Genomic DNA, 24,052 nt, shown 5'->3' on the forward strand with positions numbered 1-24,052 from the left:
CTACATCATCCGCTGATTGTTCTCCTACAGTCACTGTAACAAGCACCATCGCTGCACCCTTCCACTGCTTGCACAGACCTTTGTAAACTACCTTGTCTATATTCTTGAAGGCTTCTGGGGTGATTTTTAAATCCTCTCCCTCCACTTTGGCCCATACTTTCTCAAAGAGTCTCTCTGCGACGGCCTTTGGTTCTCCAAGTGGGCTGTTCTCCTTTGATTTGTTGTAAATTCGTGAAACCAGCTTCTTCACAAGTACCATGACAGACATTTTGATTCTCTCTGCCTCTGGAGTTGTCTCCTTCACTGATTCTGCACTTGAGTCCGCAGCCAGTGTGTCTGTTGGTGTCAGTAGCCCAGGTGCATTCAACGCCTGCTCCACCCTGTTGCTGTGGCTGCCAGCCTGGTGGTTCATCCACCACCCGAACAGTCCAAAGAAGTACCACAGTTTCGATTTGATTTCTTGAAGCATGGCTTCACGTGGCGGGGCAACGAATATTCGTGTTACTCCTGGGGCAAACTCTGGTGTTATCATCCCTTTTGTGGTGTTATTGAAGAGGAGATCACTAAGCAGTTTTGTGAACATCAGGCTTTTTCCCTCTAAAAGGTTTTGTAGTTCTAAATACATCTCAACCTCATTGTTTTGTTCCTCGCACTCGTTGCTCAGCAGCTCCTCAACCTCCTCAGCGAAGGACCTCATCGATTCCTCTGTATCAACGTGGGATTCGGGGCAGAATCGTTCCTTCATCTCTGCCGCCATCCGATAAATGGAGAGTTTGGCAAACTGTTTGGCAAAAAAGTGTTTGATCTTCGTGCCGACTCCTATCAAGCAAAGTTCAGGCATATCTCCGAGCTCTGAAATGGGACTTTCAGAATCTCTAACATCCAGGTTATTAACCTCTTCAATGATGGACCTTACTATGTCTCCTGAAATACTTTTGATCCACTCGGAGGTGTCAGATTTAAGAACCTCAATCTCTGTCTCTTTCATATTATCCAGAAGAGGTTCTTCTATTCCGCTGAACTCTTTTATAATTATTCCCTGGACTGCTTCGGTTTCAATCACAAAACTTCCTTCCGACCCTCTTGGGAGGCCTGATGCTTTGGACAGAACAGATCTGCTGCTTAAAGCTTTGGACTGAAGAGATCCGGTACCATGTGAGGTTTGGATTGAGCCTGTGTCTGTGGTCTCAGGCTGCCTGCTCTTGTTGCTGGTAACTTCCTCCTCTAAACTGTCATCGCTCATCTCAATCAAGGCCACCTGGGTTTCTTTTCTTTCTGGCAATCGGAAAATGCCTCTCATCTTAGCCAGGAAGGCTTTTAGCATATCGCAGGCATGACTGACCATAACACCAAGTCTGTTGGGGGGAGTGACACGCCTATATACTTCTTCCGAATTGTCCGCACTGGCATTGAGTACAGAGTTGACGCTTTCCATAACCTCCTGGACTATCATTTCGGTCAAGCGTTTTGCGCTGTCGCAGTCGTCAGGGACTTTCACATCCAGGACATCAGCAACAGTCTGAGGGAGTATGTTGCCTAGACAGGACCGAACACACTCCTCAGAAATGCTCGTTTTTGTGACCTTATGAATAGCTAGCAAGGCTTCCGTCACCAAATTCACACACTGCAAAACCAGCTCTGCCACTATCATTTTTACGGCATCGTCCGGTAATCCTTGATCCAGCAAATCCCATTGCTCCACACTCACCCGTTTGCAAAAGTTAACAAACAGTGGACGACATTCGTCCACTGCGATGTTTGACATCCTCACTGACATAGAACTTCCTGCTCTAGACATGGTAATTAATTAATAATGTTAATAACTAACAAATTATTAATATTATTAATTAATTCTATAATGCTGGATTATCTGTGGATGCTGTCTGTAAAATTGTCTGCTGGGTAGATTACGTGCTGGCCCTCTCAGTGAATTGAGAAGAAGTGATCTGCAGAGGAAGCAGGGTCTATTTGCAAACTCTGTAGTGACGTAATTCACACGTCACTGACAGAGATCATAGCCAAATGACGTCAACAGAGCCAAAGACCGTTCGCTAGGCTCCGCCCCCAAACGAGGCCTACCTGTTGGTTGCTCGGCAACGGCAGAACCATCTTATTTTTTGCAGAAATCAAACAATCTTAGTTTTGAGAAGAATTATCTATATTCTATTCAATAGAATAGATAATAATTAAATATAACAATTACATCAATAGATAGATGGATATTTATTTATTATTTTGAGTATTTTCATTTTATTTTCTGTTTTTGTGAGGCATTAAAGGCTTCTGGTGCACCCAATTGACTAAATCATTAACTGTTTATTTCGAAGCAATGACAATTTAAGTAAGCATGGAAATGTAAAGTGCTGGGGCTGAAGTGTTTATTTTGTCTTTTGTTATTTTCAAAGCTTAAAATGAATTCAACAACTGTTTAAAAACACAAAGGTGAGGGAATGAGTTGTGTGATACGGCCTCTGTTTTCCTCCAGCTTTTTAATTTCAGGCAGATATTGAGATAAAACAACAATAAAGAAGCATTTTAAATACTTCAATAAATAATTTCTTGAGTAATAAGGAGGTCTTTTTAGCTGTTTTGTATGTCTTAAACTGACCTGTCATGTTTTGAAAACACACATAAAGTATTGCTAATTACCAACATAACTCATAATATTATATTTAAAGTTAAACTGTGCATTAAATTATCTCTGTTGTCAAAATATCCTCAATCATGCAGAATTTTCAGCCAGAAAAGTATAACAAATTAAATGAAAGTTCAAAAATGGTGTTTACTTGTGGCATTATTGTCTAAAAGACTCCAAATGTATTTATAATATATGCTTTAAAGAGAAAATGTTCTTTAAAGTGATCTGTTACCTGCAGACCTCAAGATGGCAGCAGAGCTCTTAAAAAGATTAAAATATGATGAAATATGATCTCTTTCATTGTTTAGACACAATATAAAAACATAAGTTAAGCCTTTGGCCTCAACAGAGCTTGTTTTAAAACTCAGTTTTAGTTTAAAGAGGGAGATAATGTATGTTCCTCTTCAAATGTTAATCAGGGTGACAGGGTCCAACCTGCATTTTGTATTCTTACAGCAAATGACGTAAGAATACAAAAGAATCCAACCAAAACCAATACACAAAACATTTATATACAGGTTGAATCCTGAAATAGAAAAAACTCTTTCAAAACATAACAACTTAACTGTAGATAAACTTAAAAGTCCTCTTTAGACGCGATGTTATTCTTTCAGGATAACCAAAGACTTTGACTATATTTATAAATGTACATTCATAAAAAGAGGTGAAAAGTCTCTCTTAAGTCTTACCTTAAATGTTCTTTATAGAGATCTCTAATATGCTTGTTTAAAGATTCTTTATTTAACTCCTTTACCTCCTGAGAATGAAAAGTGCTGTGGCTTAGTTGATCAAAGATGCTGGGTTCTATAACCATGATCGTATATGTTATCAGGCTGTACATGAATACAGATTTGATATCATAAATATAAAAGATTTCTCAAATTGGGATCAATAAAGTATATCTTATCTTATCTAAAGAGGATTTTAACAGAGTGGCTCAGTTAGCTAGATGGCAGCAGAGCTGTTAAATAAGATTAAAAAACTATGAAACTTGTTGGGGAAATATTGTCCAAGGTCCATAACTTTGACCAAGTTTATCAGTTCTGACTGAGCACACGCACCTGTAACCTTGGCTGCTGTGCTCTCAGTGTACTTTCTCCCTGTTCCTGCCTGTTGGCGTCAGCTGATAGAGGTGTTATATCTTGTTATGCAGCATGTTGATTATTCTCTCTGAACTAGCTAAATACATGGGTCTGGGGTAGAGTTCTTCAGATTTGACGTGGCAACTCTACCGTGAAGTCAGAACCTCTGGCTCTTGGACTTGTGATGTGAATTCTCCGGCCGAAGCTCCTATAATAAACCATCAGTGTTTGACATCAATGCTCCTGCTCTTCCCGTGTCTCCTTCATGAGTCGGCGACTCCCACTGCATTGAAGTTTCCCCCACAAGTTGGCGTTGTCGGCAGGATACCAATAAATCTTCAGAACTGGTAAGTGTAATTTCAAATTTGGACATTGCCTTACCAGAATCTGTGATTGACGGTATCCTAAAATTATCTGTGAAGCTGAGCGGCTGTGATTCGTTTTTGGTTAATGAACATTTGGGGATAATAAACCCAGGAGATCAGTGTCTATGGATTCAGTCCTGGCTGATTTCCTCTGTGTATGCTGCTCGGAACGAAAGTGCCATACAAACATGCACAGCTCATGTTTAGAGAAACCTTAAAGAAAGGCATCAGTAAAGTGGAACTTCTGTATGAAAGCAATGTAAAGATTTGTATTGTACAAATTGCCGAATTTTGGGGGTTTCAGCGGCCAACACAGCAGTTGAAAAATAAGCAGCCGGAGATATTACTCCTATCGCCTCTGTAAACACGGCTTCAGCTGTAGCCGCGGGTGTGTGTGTAAAACCTCCCCGTGTTTGTGGGGCTGGAGAAGTGCAGCTGAGAGGGAGAAAGTCACAGCTTTTTGCCTATAGCTTTAACTCACACCACCGCCGTCTCTATTTAAAACGAGATGGTCTAAATTCGGGTCATTCCTAGCATTCGGTGCCATTTCAGCTATATATTCAAAAATAAAAAACATAATTTTCCATGTTTTTTTTTTTATTTAATCTGAATGATGGCTTGTTAAAGTATAAGAAAAATATTTTGGTCAAACTCAGGATATTATGCTTAAAATTATTTATTTTGACCATCCCCAGTTACTGTGTGTGCACCCTGTTACTGTGAAAAATAGTAACAGGGTGGACGGTAACAGGGTGGACATTTTATGCTAAACTTGGCTATTGCTACATGTGTGATGATAATCAAGCTAGCACTTGGTGACAACAGAAATATATATTTGATAGATATATTCACCATATTTTCTAAATGTAAAACAAATGATCAGTTCCACTAAAAATGAGCATAACAGGGTGGACTTTTATGCTTTACCGCAATAGTTAAGTTCTTTAAAACATTAGAAAAACGTTGAAGGAAGAACGCATTCACTCTGCTTCTTGAAGATTATTTCCCACTCAAAATGTATCCTTCTTCTTCTTGAGTCATATAAATAGTAGAATAGTAAAGGGGCGTGTCCAGAGGGATTCAAATCAGAGTAACAGGGAGGACATTCAAACAGGGGACACACACTTTATTTTCAATACAAATGAATTAATAACAACAATTTCAATTTGGTGAGGAATATTAGCAAAAGGGTCATACAACACTTACAAAAATGTAGAATTTGTTTGTGTTTCTTTGATTTCTTTTTGTATATCTGTTACAGAAGTTGAGCAAACATGATTGGGGACACAACAATTTGGCCTACTTGTGCTAAAATCAGAGTAATCATTTAGAATTTGTAATATCCTGGCTAAATAACATTGTTGTTTTATGGTAGAGGGTATAAACATTTAAAACCAAGCTTTAACAAAAAAAAAAGCATTAGACCTTTTAAATACAAAATATATGATATAATGTGGTGGGGACCTAAATGGCACCGAATGCTAGGAATGACGTGCTGTTTGTGACCGTTTTCTACGTGCATGGTAAAACGGGGCAGCGCGAGGTGCATGCATCACCCGATGCGCCACAGTTCCCTATCCTAGAGGAGCTGGTGGCGGTCCGGGGTGCATACATAAAATTATAGGCTAATTGATCATGGTTGGGTAGTGGCAAGCAAGTGTAGAACAAAACTGTGTTTCATCGTTGTGATGAACTCGATAGCATGTGTAGGCTGGTCGTGTAGGACTACAGTCAACTGGGCTGTTGTTAGTGAGAAAGGGTAGAGGAAAAAGTATGTGCGCTCCTGATCGGGGGGGCACAGCGCCTCTAGAATAGAGTAGTGGTGTCGCAAGAGGATAAGCTAGTTATCGCTCTTGGACGGTCTTCAGGCACCGATCTAGGACTTGTATACAAGGGTGGACGCGTGAGTCAAGGCGCCCCACTAGAGATAATTCCCTACCCCCTCTGAAAACTCTTAAGTCGGACTAAACTGAGCTGGATGAACTTTGCTGTCGCGCTGGTGTTTATTGCGAGTTCATGTTTGTTTGTCTAAATTGTTTGTATGGGAGGTCTATATTGGTTTGTCTTCCCGCCGTCTTGTGTATGTTTTGTAACAACTAATAATGAATCAGTCCATAGCCAGGGTAAAATGAACTAAACTTTAGTTATCTCACCAAAAGTAAATTACTTGAGAAAAATAAATAATATAAAGATGTAAAGCAAAATTCTGGTAGTATAAATGTGCTGCAAAATGAAAATAAATAGCAAAAGAGTGTTTTTATGTCCTGCATCTGAGTGTGCAGGGGATAATGTACAAAAGAAGCACACTGTTCATGGTGTGCGCATAGGTGTAAGAAGAAAAAGAAGATTATATTGCTTTAAGAATCCATTCTTAAATTGTATTGCTGGTATGTTAAGATATCTTTGTAACCCTATGCCCCGTCCTGCGCCCCGAGACCCTCAGAGGCATCACGGCTGGTCGTAAAGACCTGCCTGAGGAGATCAGGGTTGCAAAATCTGTCTGTTTTATTATTTATTTTTGTTGCCCCAGCTAAATCGATGTTAATCCATTTATGTGGTTGTGGAATTACTGTACGTTACATTGTGCGGTCGCGTAGTAAGTGAACACCATGCTACCGATTACTATCCGATGACCATGAACGCACCGGACATCGGCTACAACCTCCTCTGTGTCTGACTTCGTCAAGCAGGTAATGTGCTGCACGGCATGCCTCCAATATTTTAATGTTTATTGCAAGTAAATCAGTTTAAACATATCTTTTTAAAGCACGAGCTAGCTAAACACATATTAGCTTTACTTGACCGGAGATATAGTGCAGTGGTGAGTCCTACAACCCGGAAATGAGTTAGCATTTTACAACTATTGGTTCCCTCGTCTCAGAGTCAATGGGATTTCTCCATAGGATTTTGGAAAATAGCTCGAAATAAGATCTGTGCAAAACGAACCTGCTTGATAAATGCACCTTTTGTTCAGCCGGATAATCTCCACATATCTACCCTACTTTTATAATTTTCGAATCATAAATCTAATGGCCAGAAGCAAAATGCTAACGTTATGCTATAAACGAACTACAGACCATGGATGTATAATAAGAACCTTTAGAATAATTACCTTTAGAAGTACACCAAAACATAACTGCTAACAATGTAAATGCTGTGTTGGAAACAAAGTTAATGTAAGAAAATGTTGAGTTAAATACTTTTGGCACTGTATATACAAAGCTTGGAAAAATGCCTATTGTGGCTGTCATACTTGCATACAGTGGCAACTAATAGTATTGTGAAGAAATGTCATGATAACCATCTACAGACTGTTACTGCACGCTGATTGTTGTGGTCCTATTTAGGACAAAACGTTCAGAGCTGTCCTTGTTCCAGTCCGCCCCTGATTGATTAGTGCTTTAACTCGTAAATTACACCCAATGTTAAAGCTTGTTGATGATATGTGAGATTTTAAATTGTCATGCATTCTAAAGTGTTCACTGTATTTTTTTCCTTCAAAAGATACCAAACCAAAGCAAGATCAAACAGCACTTTTAAGAGCCTTTTTCAATTTCTTCTCTTCTCCCTCCTCAGAGCTATATTCCCTACATTTCTTCCTGTCTTCTCCCCATTTTTACCATCTTCATCTCTGTCTCTTTACCACTTTCTCTTTTGTATTTATACGCATGCAAACACACACACCTGTGTGTGTTTTGATTTCTAGTTCCTGAAATGGCTGCTAAACAAGGCGAGGAACAGCTAGAAGATGCCATTTTCCTTGCCGATTTACTTTGTAAACAACTGAAGGTACATTTTTTTATTTCAATTGTATTGGTTTTGTGCCCGATGTACTGATTCGGTTGATTGATTATGTGCTTGTAATTTTGTAATGCTTGTAAGTGAATAGGAATACACTGGGAATGAAAAGCAGCTTGTTGTGAAAATGCATGACTACTTTATTAAAGTAGGAAGAAGACAGGGCCAGAACAGCATCTAACAGGAGCAGAATCCGCTGGGTTGGCAAAGATGCTCAGGTGTGTCCTCTAAAAAGGAGGAGCAGAAGTGGGGCAACCTGCCGACGTACTAAAGGTTTGTGCATGTATACAGGTATTCATGATTAACATATCATTTTTGTTTTGATTGTTCGCAACATGATTGGTACAGCATGTTTCAGCTTAGAGAGGTATTGAACAAATATCTGTTATTCCGTCGAACATATAAAAATAGGCCATTGTAATAAATAGTTAGAGTTGGTTAGAACTGTTAGAACTCTTTAAATGCATAACATGTGCCTGCGATTGCCTCCTGTTCTCTGTAATTATTATCTGTTACCAATATATCTATTATTATTATTATTATTATTTTTCAGCCAGAACTGTTGCCATTGACAGTCCAGTGACTGTGGAACCAGCTGGAGCAACCTCTTCAGTACCCCCTCAGCTTTTTGGTAGGATGACATTTACTATCATTGAAAGTTAGGAAATGTGTCAACATAACATCAAACGAATACGTGATACAATATGAGTACGCTTTTGTGATGCTAAACATTTTCTTTTTTGTTTGTTTCCAGAAGATGAGATTCAGCAATTGCAGGAGCTTTTGGTTGATCAACCATCAACCTCTTCCTCATGGTGCCTGCGCCAAAGTGCTGCCCAATTGGAGTGGCAAAAGGCAAGGTCCCATCACTTGGACAGCTTGCTGTCTTCAACTATGGTACCGGAAAGGAGATGCTCACATTGCTCCGCTCCTGCGGTCCTTCGCTGCAGAGAATGCATGCCCCTTGAATGGTTGTGTCATGACTGTGACATTTCTAAACACAGCATACACACCCTTCATATCAGGGAGTCCTTCAATGAAGGATATTTTCCAAATGTATTCCCCCAACAATGTCACTAGTCAAGACAAATGACATGTTCACTTTGAGACACCAAGGTATTTCACTTAACACAATTTAGCCCCAAGTGGTTATTTTATAACTTTCCTAATGTGCTGCTAGTTTAAGACATATTTTTAACCTCTCTTCACAGATCGTCTTCTGCCCACTGGTAGGCCTTCACACTCGTGTAACCCTGAAGGTGTTACAGAGTCTATAGGCAGGCCTGTCATTTTCGTCTGCATGAATGGTATGATTTTAAGTGTTCTTTTTGTCACCCTAATACAGGTAATGAATGCGATTGTTTTTACTAAACTGTATTTGTTATTAGGGCGTTATGATTTGCATCTCCCCAAGAGGGTGTGCAACACATGCAATTACGAATGGACACCTGATTGGGGAGACCTCATTAGAAGCGGAGACACGTTATATTCCACGGATGTCTTCAAATCTTTTGAGGACCTGAAGACTGTGGCACCAGGTTTGTCCAGACAGGCCTTTGTACAGATGCTGGAACGGAGGACACAGCATTATGGAAGGGTAAGATGACTTTCACTGAGTATTGCATAAGTAGAGGGCATTGTCAAAGGATGCATTTTATTTTGTGTAGATGAAACATGTTGATTGGAAATATGTTTATGTCAAAATAACTCAATTGAAAAGCTTACAATGTTACTGAAAGTAGTTTAACTAGTTTTACATTAGAGCTAAAAAACCTAGCACTGGCAGATGTAGGACATACTGTATAAGATCAAACATATCATAATCCAACTTTTGTTCTTTACTGAAGAACACAATTTGTATGATGAAAAAAATTGTGCTCTTCTGTGGTAAAAAATAGGATTATGTATTGTACTGTAGAGAAAGTAGAGTCATGGTGCATATGACAAAAGCTGAAATAATACTCCTTCTCTTCCAGCATCTGCCAATCCTAACCTGACCTTCACTTTTCAGGATATCGTGTTAGGGATACTCCTAATAGCCCCCCTCTTGCCTCCAACCACTGTGAAAGTCTTCCTGTTTCCTCGTATTATTCTGACATGTGTAAGGTAACAATTTTGCTTCTCAAACTTCCAGACAGGAAAAATCCATGGAGATGTCTTCCAAAGAAGCTTTCTGGAGTATATGGCCTGCCAGTACGAGTGCCAGAAAATGACGTGTGAGGAACCCTTCTCATGCCCAGCTTCTACTCCCAAAATGTTGGCTGTGTCAGTGGATGGGAATAGGAAACAGTACCGTTTCCGACCGTCACAGAGGTACATCTTTTTTGTATGTCGATTGAATTTAAGAAGTAGCCTATCAATGATGATAATAATGAATTGAATATTTATTTTTGAATTTAGGATCGATGAACCACTTTTTAAAGGGCCGTTCATCATGGAAGACTCGGCTGTCACAGACTTTGTAGACAAAGTCAGAACAAATGTAAAATGTGTAAGCACAACATTTTTTTCCCTATCATTTTTCTAGCCTTTACTTGTTTTGAGAGTGTAACATTAAAATGTCTTTAATTGTAGACCCCAGGAAAAGGTACATGTGGTACCAGCCAGTGGTCAGCTGCTCGAGGGACAGCAAGAAGAGCCAGCAGGCTTGATGAAGAGGGTTTAGAGGTGGCTGTATGTAGACATGGAGTGCTACTGAAAGCTCTCAACATGTTCAGAGGAGAAATATTTGCCTACCTCTTGTTCCTTCAAATGTGCATTTTTATTGCACAGATATTGCTTGTAAATACTGGCCCTACCTCGAGAAAGTGGCAAAGACAATGCCAGAACTGCGACCTTTGCTGAGCATGCAACCGTTTCTCTCGGTCATGCATGCCGAGGCCCATTCCACAAAGTGTGAGGTAGGCCCACTCTTATATTATTGTGATTGTAAGAATTTTTTTTAATTAATCTATGACATATAATATATGTGTATTTGTTAGATTGTGTGGAGTGGGAGAAATTTGGAGGGTGCTGGTTTGACGGCCGGGGAAGAAGTGGAGATGGTGAACAGCTTTCTGTCACGTTGTGCCATCACAACTAAGTACATGACAAAATCAGGTATGTCCTCTTGTCATTAGACCAACATAATTCTGTCTTGAAGTTATTATCCATCTCTTACTTTACTTTATCTTTGTCTTTGATGTAGTCTGTTTCAACAGTACTAGAGTTTTTATGAATTGATTTCCAAATACCCAAGTTATATTTTCTGCTTGTCAATTTTACTTTTAAAAACAGCTCGCAATGACATGTTGACTGTCCATGCAATGGGATGGAACAGACGGAATCAGGAAAACCTTCATGTCGTGTTGGCCAAGAGAGATGTCAAGGTAATTGGCCATGTAAGTATAGGCATGACAAGATTAGATTTGTAAGACTAATGTGCAAACCTGTCACAAACAAATAATTGTCCAAGCTGGTAAAGTGTTGGATACTGAGTGCTTGCGCAGGTCTGGAAAAGTTTGAATGATTAATTACTGTTTTCAAGACATGAAAAGTTATGGAAATTTGGGTGAAAATCTTGAAAGTACATCTGTATCGGCAACATCTTTTTTACAACAGACAATCGCAATGTTGGAGGGTGAAACTCAAAAAATGAAGGACACCTGCGAAGAGCTTGGATGCCCTGAGGACAAAGTCCAACAATGGGTTAATGATGTTAGAGACTGGGCAACAAACGGTATGCTGTTTCCTAACTTGATAATATAACATTGTTATTTAACGTATATTATTAACATCTATGTTTTCTTTGTCCTCAAACTGTGTTTCTTGTTATTTACCCAAGACAACACATCAGGCGACAATCAGTCTCTCCAGATGTCCATTGAGCAGCTACTTCTAGGGCTGTGCCAAAAGAAAGCTTGCCTCTCTATAGACAGACTGGTAAGTTATTATTATTCAGTTGCAGTCATGTAATTTAAAAATTCCATTGAACATTGTTTCTGTAATCTTTTTTACAATTACGTCATATAGACAGCAATAAGATTTGGCAGTTGCGTCGCAAAAGGTTAAGGGAGGAAAAGACCAAACTCTTAGCGGCAATACGCCAGTACAACACCGGACAGCCTCCTGAAGGAGAAATCCAGGAAGAAGAGGTGGAGAGAAGACTGTCTGCAGAACAGCAAACAACAGACAGTCTAATATGGCCATGGGAAGTGCAAAGTGATGGTAAGAGCTTCTCTTCCAGCTTCCCAGTCAATGGACTATGACCGGTCACTTATCCTACTGGTGCATGTCTTGGTCGGTAATGGTATGCTTGCTGTTCCTCTCTCTTCAGAATCGGTGTCCATTTTGGCCCAAAAAGTCTTTGATGCCTACATGGGCAAAAGGAGACTTGTGGAGGAGAGGGCCATAATTGTGAGGGAGATGAGGCAGCACTGCCTTTATCTGAGAAGTCAGGCTGACAAGATCAGGATGCAGATGCAACATGTATCATGTGGAGGACATAGTGGTAAATTCCATGATGCCATAACCAAATACTACTTAACATCCACAGTGTGTACTAGTAACAAAAATGAGATGCCTTTTCACTATTCTATTCTCTATGTTCTGCCTCATGACTCAAGAAGGGAGAGATGGATTAGCTAGTCTTCTAAAGAAAAGACTTGCTGACGTGGACACACACATCCAGCATCTTTCTTCGGCCTACAGCCTGGCAATCAGACCAAACGCCCCTCAATGGCCTGATGATTCTGTGGAGAACCATGACCAAGACAGTGACATCAGTGATGACAGTGAGGAAGACCCTGATGAGGACATCACACACACCCTACCCCCACCTTGAGGAAAGGACGCTGGGGCACAGCGCCTCTCTCCCCCACCCTACCCCCTCCTTGAGGAAAGGACCCTGGGGCACAGCGCCTCTCTCCCCCACCCTACCCCCTCCTTGAGGAAAGGATGCTGGGGTACAGCGCCTCTCTCCCCCACCCTACCCTGAAGGACACTAGGGTGTACAGCAGGGGTGGCCAACCAGTTAGAGGTTGAGAGCCAATAATTTCCCTGCGTTACTGCAAAGATCCACATCATACAGATAGGCACACATGCTGGGTGTATGTCCCCCCACCTCTCTCTCTCCTTTCTGTGTGCTCCCTCAGTCTCTTCCTCTATGTGCCAGTCTCTCTCACACATAGAACATGAACATCTAAACATTTACAATAATTGACCCACACACTCAGACACACCCTCCCTCACACAGACACACACACCTCTGCTCAGTCAGAATTCTTGTTAATGTCACACACCATGATATTGACTGAAATGTACTTAACCTCTCCTACCAGTATTAATGAACAGAGGCCAGTTATCGTCAAACAATAACATTGTGTGCACTCTCACACACAACTTCTCACTTCAAATAATGTGAAAAAAGTAGTTATCTTACTATGCATGTTGCTTCTTTGAACTAAGTGAACATTCTGGAATGAATTGCCTTGAACAATCCTTAAAAATGTGGCTTGTGAGGAATATGTAAACGTTTGTATTTAAAACAAACCCATGACTAAGGTTGGTTCAAACATTGCTATGTATTGTATTTTAGTTAATTCTCCTCACATGATAACTATCTCAACCTTTACCTAACCCTCTGACTGACAGAAGCTTTGCTGACAGAGATGCACTTTCTCTATTTTTTATTTCTTTACCAAAATTCACCTATTCGGGAGTCCTTCTGTGTCAGCAACCAGCTTTCCGTGAGCAGGCCCTCTGACACACTCACACACACACCTACCTACAACTACAAAGTGTTGCCGTTTAGGGTTGAAAACATTATATTGAGTTATTACGGTTTTATCTGAGTTATTATCTTCAGAAGCAGAACTCTCCCTTCACTGTCACATTGCGAGTGCAGTAAAGCCTGCCTCCGGTGCTGCAGGATCTGCATTCTGATTGGCTAAATCACTTCTATGTTGAAAACTCTGTAACGATTGGCCTGGAACTTGTGTGTTGTTTACCCTTTGTGAACTGGGATACATATGGACCCATCCGAATCCAGTTTTGAATAGTCTGCCGTGGTTCCATCCCATTTCAAAGTGCTGCCTGTTCGGCGCTCGGCGTAACCCACGGCGCACTGCCACTCAAACATCCAATCACAGAGCTTGAGGACTCGTCCCGGGGTTTGTCAAACATAGCGGAGAGAATACTTCTGTGTGTATGTGTTTGTGTGTGCCAGGTGTGATTCACATGGGGGGATGGGCACATAAGGGGGGGAAACACATCTAGTGTATGTGTGTGTGTGTTGTATCTGATCCGGATGGTTACTAATTCCATTTCTTTATGGCGGTCATTGGTGTTAAAAAGTTGACTAAATCATCAAAAATTCAATGAAAGTGCTGATCAGCAATTGTATATGTTCAAATGTCTACTGTGAAGGAGATCATAAACCTTAATGCAATCGAATGTAAAACAAAAAAGTTTTGATTGATGAAAGTAGTAAATTGGTCAGATTTGACCCGAACACAACAGGAGGATCAATGACCTTATTTTGTGTTGACTTTGTTGGAGTTTTGTCAGCTAGAAAGTCAAACTGTTTTGTTGTTATGTGTAGCTGTGTATTTCAGATCTACATTTTTGTCCTTTTGGTACAAAGAGCATGTGTTGCGGTCATGTTGCCATTAAGAACAAACTGAAACAGAAATTCTCATGTTGTCAGATTGGTTTATCAAGGACTAGGGAATATCGTTTTAGCTCCTTAATCTCAGTAAGATGCACATTTGTGGGATACAACTAGGTGAAAAAATTACATTGCCTACTCCTAGATCTAGTGCCACTAAACTCCCGTTCAATCTGTAGACCATTCGGGTCAATATAAATACAATTAATGCAAAGCTCCTTTACCCTTGACTCGGCTCTCCTGTGTCTGCACACCCTGTCCATTCTGGTGCTGTTACCAAACTACATGTAACTTTCATGACAGCAGCCGAGATGTTGCAGCCCCAGCAGACCAGAGCATAAAAGATTGCTTATGCCATCACAGAGTCATGGAAGATCTGAAGTAGTGCCCCCTGCACTCCAAAATACCCGTCTCCTCAGCAGATACAGTCTGCTCTGTCTCTTCTTGTAGATAGCAGCAGTGATCCGACCAGTCCAGTTTATTGTTCAGATTAACACAAAGGTACTTGTAAGATTTCACAATCTCAATCCCTAAATATTTATAATATTATTTCATGGGTTATATCTATTTGAAATGTGGTGTAGTAGTGTCTCATGACACAATGTTGAAGCATTTGACTCCATGTTGCAAAAAGGGAAATGTTTTAATAAAACAAATTGGTATGTGTACACACACACACACACACACACACACACACACACACACACACACACACACACACACACACACACACACACACACACACACACACACACACTGAATTGACTGGCAGGCTCCCAGGTGTCTTCCCATTTTCTCCCACTGAAAAACACAATGAATAAAAACAACCATAAGATCATTGCATGTGCCACAAGATAATTTCATATGCATGGGTTATCATAAAACAACAAATGACTTAGGGTCAGTTTTGTAGAAGCCTGATAGTAAACTAGTTATGAAGTAATACATTTATTTATAACGCACAGTCTAAAAAAAAGCTAACCAAAGAGCTGTGTTCTCACCATGATGCGCAAGGCAGCCAGCAGACCGTTACCTCCTCTCTTCCCTACACACGGGCACACAGACAAAAACAAGTGTTAGCCATATCAGCGACTACGGGTAAATGCATTGCTGCTTCATGCTCTGTCAGTTTCAACATCTTACCGTCTCTACCCTTCTGTCTTTTATTCCGTTGTAGTTGAATATCTTCTGCCTTGAGCATTTTCTGCAGCCTGAAATGGTGCAAATAAGAAGTTATAAACAAATGAAGAAAAGGTTTGGACATCCTCCAGACGAATATTTGATTAATGACTTTCTTATAGGAAGAGAACATTAGCTAATCTGCAATGTGGCCTATTTGTGTCCAACTTCCTTTTTGTTTTATTTCATGAAACATAATTTCTAACCACCTTATAAATAAAGACAAGTCATTGAGCAAACCTGTATGTTTTTTTATGGTTATTAAAAAGTGAGGGATTATGGAAACCTGGATCTGATATCTTGTGTGCAAAAGGACTTGTGCGTGAATGGGAGAATAGTATACAGCTATTTATTTGTTCAGTAGGATGTACCACAAAAACAAAACATACCCTTATCCTTCTTCTTCATCCCTTCACCTGCGGTACTGCTACACCCATTTGCTACAGAGGTAGCAAGTCTTGGAGAGGAGGAGCGCTCTGTGGGCAAACCTGTGACAGATGTAAGAAAGTTAAAGGAGTGACGGTAGAGACTGGGGCATAGATAGCATCACAACCTCTGTGGGCTATAGATGATTTTTGCCCTTCATGTTCCTGATCTACTGACTTCAAATATGGAGTATGTCAAAATGTATTATGTAACTTAAATAACTTTCAGAATATTTTTTGTTAGCGTCCAGCTGTGACTTTATGACAAATCACACCCTATTTATGGAAAGACGGTTTCCCTAAGATATCTGTGAATTGTGTTGTATGTTTTTCTGTTGTATATGTAAAATGACCTTGGGTTCCTTGAAAGGTGCATTTATATGCTATTATTATAAACCATGATGCCAGAGGGCAAATAACACTCGACACTCATTATTTAAAATGTAATGAATCACACAAACAAAACACTAACCCTTCTTCCTCTTCCCTGGCTGGGACGCAGCCGATGGTGTAAGGAGTGAATAGGTGCTTGCAGCTGGGACAGGGATGAGTGTCAGGGTGTACATCTCCTCGGATAGGTTTCCTACATAGAAGTAGAAAGAGTAGAATGGATGTACGCCACCTTCTTCAATGTACAGAACCTCCTATTTTACTGGAATTCGCGATGAACTATGCTGTGCTACTTACCAGAGGACTTGGTGGGGGTGTCTGCGGTGGCAATGGCGACTTCTGAAAAAGAAAAGGTTACAATTTGTAAAACCTACAAATTGCTGTTAAAAGTGACAATGACTTTGAAGCTTACAAAAATAACACAAGTTTATATTGCATCAAGTACAACCACTCAATGCACCATGCAAACATAATTTGACCACAGAAAAAGGACACATTGGTCTCTAACCCCACCAATAGGAATGTCCTCATAAGTGCTAATAAAATGAATGACATTAAGTTCTTAGGCGTTATTTTTCTAATTAGGCAGTTCAACAAATGTCATTTTGAATGGTCAGCTCCTGGCTGTTTATAAAATCCTAATATAACAAATATAGTCAGAAAACAATAAAAAGAGTGGTACAATAGACTTCTGCAATTACTTGATGTGGCTGGCGAGTTTTCCGCAGGAGGCTGTGGGGTTTCGGAGGCTGCTGCAGGCTCTGTATGACTCCAACCTAGATTAAAGAAAATAAGCTTTGGATAGCATCAACAACATCATGTAATTCACTAGTTCTCCCATTTGTATGCTTGATTTAAGGAAGAGGTGTAAGTTAATTGCTGTCAATTACCCCTAGGGCTCCTTCTAAACTTTATTAAGAAAACGACATCTAAGTGTCTAATTTCATTTCCGATGACATTATTGGTTAATTCTACAAAAATGTAAGTTACAGTACTACCTACTTAATCATTTCTTTATTCACTTTAACAGACAACAATACCTTTCGCAACAAATTCAAATAACACCTCCATCCTTCGGAGTCAGGTGGAGGCATTGCTGCTGACATTGAACCTTGGCATCATTACTTCGCAGGTCCAGTCCTTCTTTATTCCAGGCCGGGCTGGGAACAAGACGCCTCTGGCTCCAAGGGCCTGACATTTTTCCAGCTTCCAACAAACCAAAATATACATTATTTCAGAACAATTATGCCCTGGTTATTTGCAAAGGCAAAACCAGTTGTTAAACATAAATCACATACACTGCTTTTATGCATGCATTAACATTAACGGTCTTAAGACTGTTGCGATCAGCAAGTAGAAGCTTTGAACATTATTCTGCATTGCATTTCTCATTTCTCTTGGCGAAATTTACACTGTATATATCATCTAGGTTTGTGGAGCAGCACTGTGGTTTATGAACAGTGCCATAGATTCTAAGTGGGATTAAGTTTAGAGCCATTCTACAACATAAACGTCGCAATTTTTGATCACCTGCAGTATTTTTTCTTGTGCTTGGGGTAATTGTACGACTAGAAGGTGAGTATTCACTTGGATGCCTTACAAGTATACTAGATGTTCTGCTGTTGCACACAGGCTCAATCACAGTACTGAGATAATATCTCTATCTCTAAAGTACACTGTGGAGTATTTATAGGGGTTCTATAAGATATAATTGATTATGGTATTCATAATTAGGTTTCCATTAATGTGTATAATCACCTATAACTATTTTTTGTTGTGACTAGCTTAGAATAAGCCCTTCATATATACATAGCGAGCCGCTCTATTTCACTCTCTTCTCTTTGCCGTGTTACTACAGTAATTCAATCGGAAGAAAAAAAACACTGGCTCTCGAGAAGGCCTTTCATGTTGATATGGCAATGGATGGCCACTGAAGGTTTTTGTACATGCTTATAAAGGGAGAGGTACTCAGTTAGTTGTAATTTAGAAACCTCACTATTACACAGTGTACCTTTCAATTACATTGAATCAAATTCAGCGATGATTCGCCAAAGTTAAATAAACATAACTTATCCCTGTGTCTACAGTAGTTGTATTGACAGGGAGCAGAGACACTGATGAAAATGTCTATTTCGAATGTAAGTTGAATTGGATAAATGATTAAATAGTGCAAATGTATTTAGCTGTGTTCTGACACAGTGCTTTAAAACTCGAATGTACATATAGTCACATTTTTTTGGGGGCACACAGTTCATGCAGGTCATGAAATTTGCATAATGTGCACCAGCTCAAAGCCCATTTCTACCTAGGGCTTTAAGCAGCAGATTTGTATTACGTAACTATGATCAGATATGGTCAGATATTACATTTCTGTATCAAATGTAAATATTTTTTACAAATCCAGAATGAACAAGTACAGGGCTGTTATTAATTATGCATGCAGGCCAACAACAAAAAAAGTCCATCACATACCACCAATGCAGCTTGATCTCTCAGGTGGGATGAAGTTTTATTCTTCTTTTGTGCCTGGACCCAGGTGTTTGCTTTCGTATCAAACTTGTCCCTTTGTTTGCTAAGGCGCAGTTTGCGGGGCTGAACCGCCTTGCAGAATTTGCAAGTTTTGCATGCCACATTCAGTGACATGCAGCAGCTTGAGCAATGCCTCGAAGTGGAACCTGGTCCTGCAGTCTTTTGGAGATAAAGACAAATAAAAGACAAGGTCATTTAAAACTGGGTTTTAAATTCAGAATGCAATCAAATACAAATATTGACTAATTTCCCTTTGTCTAGTCCGTGACTGTAAGTCCCTCCCCAAGCTACAACAAAAACTGTATCCTGTTTAGAATAGAATAAAAACACTTTTAATTAATTTAGTATCAATGCAATAATGGCCCCTTACTTAGTTTTAGTACAATTTCAAAGCAAAGCTAAAATTCAGCGGTAAAATATTATGTCATCGAAACGTAAGGTTACACAACTTCTACTATCTTACAAGCTTGACCATGACATTGCACTGTAAAAGCACTATCTTGAATTTGACGAAAATATATGTTAATCTGTTGAAATCCTATATATAAAATTGTTTTTATAATATAATCTAGAATTATAGCAGAACTACAGTATAATACACTGCAACGTCGTCTACTGTGTTACCAGCTCGAATAAGACCATTTTAAATGTCCCTGTAAGTTTTGCATAACAAAGAGATACATATATGACACTGTTGGTCGATTGTAATGCTATATATAAATCGTGAAAAGTTTAAGTTCCTACCTGTGGGCACAAGTGTGTGTGTGTGTGTGTGTGTGTGTGTGTGTGTGTGTGTGTGTGTGTGTGTGTGTGTGTGTGTGTGTGTGTGTGTGTGTGTGTGTGTGTGTGTGTGTGTGTGTGTGTGTGTGTGTGTGTGTGTGTGTGTGTGTGTGTGTGTGTGTGTGTGTGTGTGTGTGAGAGAGTGTGTACAAAAGAGAAAGTGGTAAAGAGACAGAGATGAAGATGGTAAAAATGGGGAGAAGACAGGAAGAAATGTAGGGAATATAGCTCTGAGGAGGGAGAAGAGAAGAAATTGAAAAAGGCTCTTAAAAGTGCTGTTTGATCTTGCTTTGGTTTGGTATCTGTTGAAGGAAAAAAATACAGTGAACACTTTAGAATGCATGACAATTTACAATCTCACATATCATCAACAAGCTTTAACATTGGGTGTAATTTACGAGTTAAAGCAAGAATCAATCAGGGGCGGACTGGAACAAGGACAGCTCTGAACGTTTTGTCCTAAATAGGACCACAACAATCAGCGTGCAGTAACAGTCTGTAGATGGTTGTCATGACATTTTTTCACAATACTATTAGTTGCCACTGTATGCAAGTATGACAGCCACAATAGGCATTTTTCCAAGCTTTGTATACAGTGCCAAAAGTATTTAACTCAACATTTTCTTACATTAACTTTGTTTCCAACACAGCATTTACATTGTTAGCAGTTATGTTTTGGTTTACTTCTAAAGGTAATTATTCTAAAGGTTCTTATTATACATCCATGGTCTGTAGTTCGTTTATAGCATAACGTTACTATTTTGCTTCTGGCCATTAGATTTATGATTCGAAAATTATAAAAGTAGGGTAGATATGTGGAGATTATCCGGCTGAACAAAAGGTGCATTTATCAAGCAGGTTCGTTTTCCACAGATCTTATTTCGAGCTATTTTCCAAAATCCTATGGAGAAATCGCATTGACTCTGAGACGAAGGAACCAATAGTTGTAAAATGCTAACTCACTTCCGGGTTGTAGGACTCACCACTGCACTATATCTCCGGTCAAGTAAAGCTAATATGTGTTTAGCTAGCTCATGCTTTAAAAAGATATGTAACTACAACTGATTTACTTGCAATAAACATTAAAATATTGGAGGCATGCGGTGCAGCACATTACCTGCTTGGCGAAGTCAGACAGAGAGGAGGTTGTAGCCGATGTCCGGTGCGTTCATGGTCATCGGATAGTAATCGGTAGCATGGTGTTCACTTACTATGCGACCGCACAATGTAACGTACAGTAATTCCACAACCACATAAATGGATTAACATCGATTTAGCTGGGACAACAAAAATAAATAAATGAATGAATCTACTGGTTTCATAATTTGAACCAAAAGTAGTGCATTTTGCACTATTTTTTATCTATCTTTATTTATTTTCTTATTATGTCCTATTTATATTATGTTGCACTGTTGGAGGAGCTCGGGATCTAAGATTTGAAATGCCAAAATTACACTGTAGCTAGCATCTGATAACAAAAACCCTTGACCCTTGAACCTTAGTGGTGTTTATTTTTCACGGAGTTCAGTTGCTAAGCGATCACACAACGTCACGTCCGGTATTTCCACAACAACACAAATGGATTAACATCGTAGCCTTTGTTTCTGCTAAAAGAGGTGTCGACCAGCTAGGGCCACAAGGAAATCGGCAAAATCGAGTGTGACGATTAAAAAATTAATTAAAAACATCTAATTTTGAAAATAAAAACCGACCAATAGGCGCGGTAGAGCCTTTGCTTGGCACTTCCAGGTATTTCTCCACTGGTTAACATGGGTTAACAATACCGTGTAACTGTCACGTTTTGAAGGGACAAAACCGTGACATATTCGCGTCTCCCAGCATGGTAAAACGTCACATGTTCACGTCTTGCCGTGATACCGGGTTGGTTTTTTGTAAGCTGCACACAGGTGATACTGAGTCTTCTCGATTAATAGATTATAAACTATACCATGCTTAAATAGACTCCTAAGTTATTATTTCATATGTCACATATGTAAGAAAAGGGAGGGGACAGTCAATTACATTGAGTAATTGATTTCATATTGGAACATTTATTTCTCAAACCTATGTTTTATGGAAGAAGAAACGTATTTCTGATAAACCAATCTTTTATCAAACGGTAAATGGGGAATTAATATAACATTTAGAATCATTGAGAAGGGGTTATATCCACAGGGACTGGCTCGCCTTTAACTTAAAATAACATTTCTCTGCTTTGGACTGATGAGTATATGATTCTTGCATGTTAAATGACTAACACAAACCTTACATGTATGCATGTGCATGTGTCAGGAAGGCTCCCAAATAATTTTGAGGGGCCTATCCTATTTTCGTAATTAAATGATAATGTGCTAATCCATTACTTTGAGTTGTCTGCACTCAGGAAAACATCCATATCAAGTGTTAACCCAATAACTAGGACAGCTCTGAAGGCCAAGGGTCAGAGAGAGAAGGTCACACTCTCCGGCTGCAGAGGGCGCCCCAAGCCACGGGCAAGGAAGCACGAGGTCGTTCGAGATGAGAGGATTCTAATCTTCAACTTTCTGAGGAGATGGGATGCTTCTTCATCTTTCTGCTCGGTGGGCTCAAGCAGACAACCCTGCAGGAAGAGTGAGGGCTTCAGAGACTTCTGTAATACAAGGTTCCATGTTTCTTGGAGGAGTTTGATGTCTTCCTAACCTCTCCCATCACGGGGGGGACACCGGGATGCGCCACTTGGAATACACAGTTGCACTCTGTGTCAGAAAGGGAGGAGGAGAACGAGTCAGGAAGACTGACGGACTTGTTCTTCCAGCTCTCGTACAAAGATGAACTTTGAATTGATTTTATACCTTGGATGTTTACAGATGTACAATTAATGATTGTCTATATATTTCCAATGACCAGATATGTGTTGAATAGTGGTGATTAATATATTTTTTTCGGATCAGATTACACTTTCGCACTAAACTAAATTAATTAATTAATATTTTCAGATTACAAGGTATTGAATAATAAGATATTTCTACTATTATCACAGATAATGTTAATATCCTTAATCGTCCAGCAATCAGGCTTAACAACACTACTCTTTATGTATTATCCATGCACAGACAGACCTACAATGATGTTTCAAGTACTGGATTCATTTCGGTTTTGGCCCAAAACAAATATTTATAATATTTCATATAACAATTGTGTACCATATTTGATCCTCAAATTAAAGAAGTATAAACTAAAGACATTTATATTCTATATTCAACATTAGATAAACACAGAAGAATCCTTTCCAAGTACCATAAGTAGATGTTCAGGTAAGTATGGCTGATAGGAATAAGTGATAGACTTAATTTGGTACAGATCAGTGGTAGCATTTACAAATGTAATAATTCAAGTTTTAAGAATGTTTAATCCTTCCTTTCCAAGTTTTTACAAAAGTCTTTGAATATTTGCCTAATTTTTCCTTTTCAGATTTAGTCATCCTAAAAATTGAGGACACTGCACTTTTGCAGATTACAGATTGATAAAATCACAACTGTGAATGGTATACCTTAGCTGGATCCCGTATGATCCTGATTTTATACCTTAGCTGGATCTCTTATGATCCTAAGTTTTAAATGCTTTTGACTAGTGATTGCCTTGAAGTAAATCTTTAAACTGCAAGCTGTTTTTGATTTTATAGTTTGATAAATGAGATTAACTAATGGTTAAATGATAAAAGATATTAGTTTAAAACAAATATGTTTTGCTATTGTGCACCTGTGTTTTATATGTGTTCATTATTATGCTTTTGACAAAAGAGGCTCCAAACACTGATGAGAGATGATTTTTCTATTATGATTGGCTGTATCAATCATTGTGATTGAATGTTTCAATCTTATTATGTTGTTCTTAATGTGATTGTTATTGATGTAATTGATGTTTTGTAAGTCCACACTCAAATCTGAAGATTCCCATTGATTTAAGTATTGAACAAAATATTATTAGACTAACGTTTTTAGATTATCAAAATTGATAAAAAGAGAGGAACTGTTTGAGAAATATTTTCCAAGGTCCATAACTTTGACCAAGTTTATCAGTTCATTACTGTCCTGAGTCCTGACTGAGCACATGCACGTAACCTTGGCTGCTGTGCTCTCAGTGTAATTTCTCCCTGTTCCAGCCTGTTGGCGTCAGCTGATAGAGGTGTTATGATTCTATCTTGTTATGCAGCATGTTGATTATTCTCTCTGAACTAGCTA

At 39.3% G+C, this 24,052-nt stretch overlaps 2 protein-coding genes and 2 long non-coding RNA genes across 4 annotated transcripts; 2 read left to right on the forward strand and 2 right to left on the reverse strand.

Moving 5' to 3' along the window:
• Positions 1-9,183: 9,183 nt before the first annotated feature.
• Positions 9,184-11,296, forward strand: LOC307026451 (uncharacterized protein; the record flags this gene model as incomplete). Its single annotated transcript, XM_079661842.1, has 6 exons — positions 9,184-9,190; positions 9,272-9,480; positions 10,018-10,196; positions 10,284-10,374; positions 10,865-10,982; positions 11,160-11,296. 6 exons carry the CDS (start codon positions 9,184-9,186, stop codon positions 11,294-11,296), a joined length of 741 nt encoding a protein of 246 aa, XP_079517968.1.
• Positions 11,297-11,713: 417 nt separating this feature from the next.
• Positions 11,714-12,375, forward strand: LOC307026758. The gene is made up of 3 exons (XR_013804447.1): positions 11,714-11,804; positions 11,895-12,089; positions 12,199-12,375. It is a non-coding gene; the product is annotated as an uncharacterized lncRNA (long non-coding RNA).
• A 2,801-nt stretch (positions 12,376-15,176) lies between these two features.
• Positions 15,177-15,741, reverse strand: LOC307025971. Its single transcript, XR_013804309.1, has 3 exons — positions 15,673-15,741; positions 15,531-15,574; positions 15,177-15,330 (listed from the first exon to the last, which is right to left on the reverse strand). It is a non-coding gene; the product is annotated as an uncharacterized lncRNA (long non-coding RNA).
• Positions 15,742-16,065: 324 nt separating this feature from the next.
• LOC307026452 (uncharacterized protein) lies at positions 16,066-17,612 on the reverse strand (the record flags this gene model as incomplete). The annotated part of the gene is made up of 5 exons (XM_079661843.1): positions 17,564-17,612; positions 17,225-17,299; positions 16,821-16,862; positions 16,606-16,716; positions 16,066-16,196 (listed from the first exon to the last, which is right to left on the reverse strand). Exons 1-5 carry the CDS (start codon positions 17,592-17,594, stop codon positions 16,066-16,068), a joined length of 390 nt encoding a protein of 129 aa, XP_079517969.1. The 5' UTR covers positions 17,595-17,612.
• Between the last annotated feature and the right edge of the window lie 6,440 nt (positions 17,613-24,052).

The sequence above is a fragment of the Notothenia rossii genome, assembly GCF_949606895.1.
Source record: "Notothenia rossii genome assembly, chromosome: 12".
Classification (NCBI taxonomy): Eukaryota; Metazoa; Chordata; class Actinopteri; order Perciformes; family Nototheniidae; genus Notothenia; species Notothenia rossii.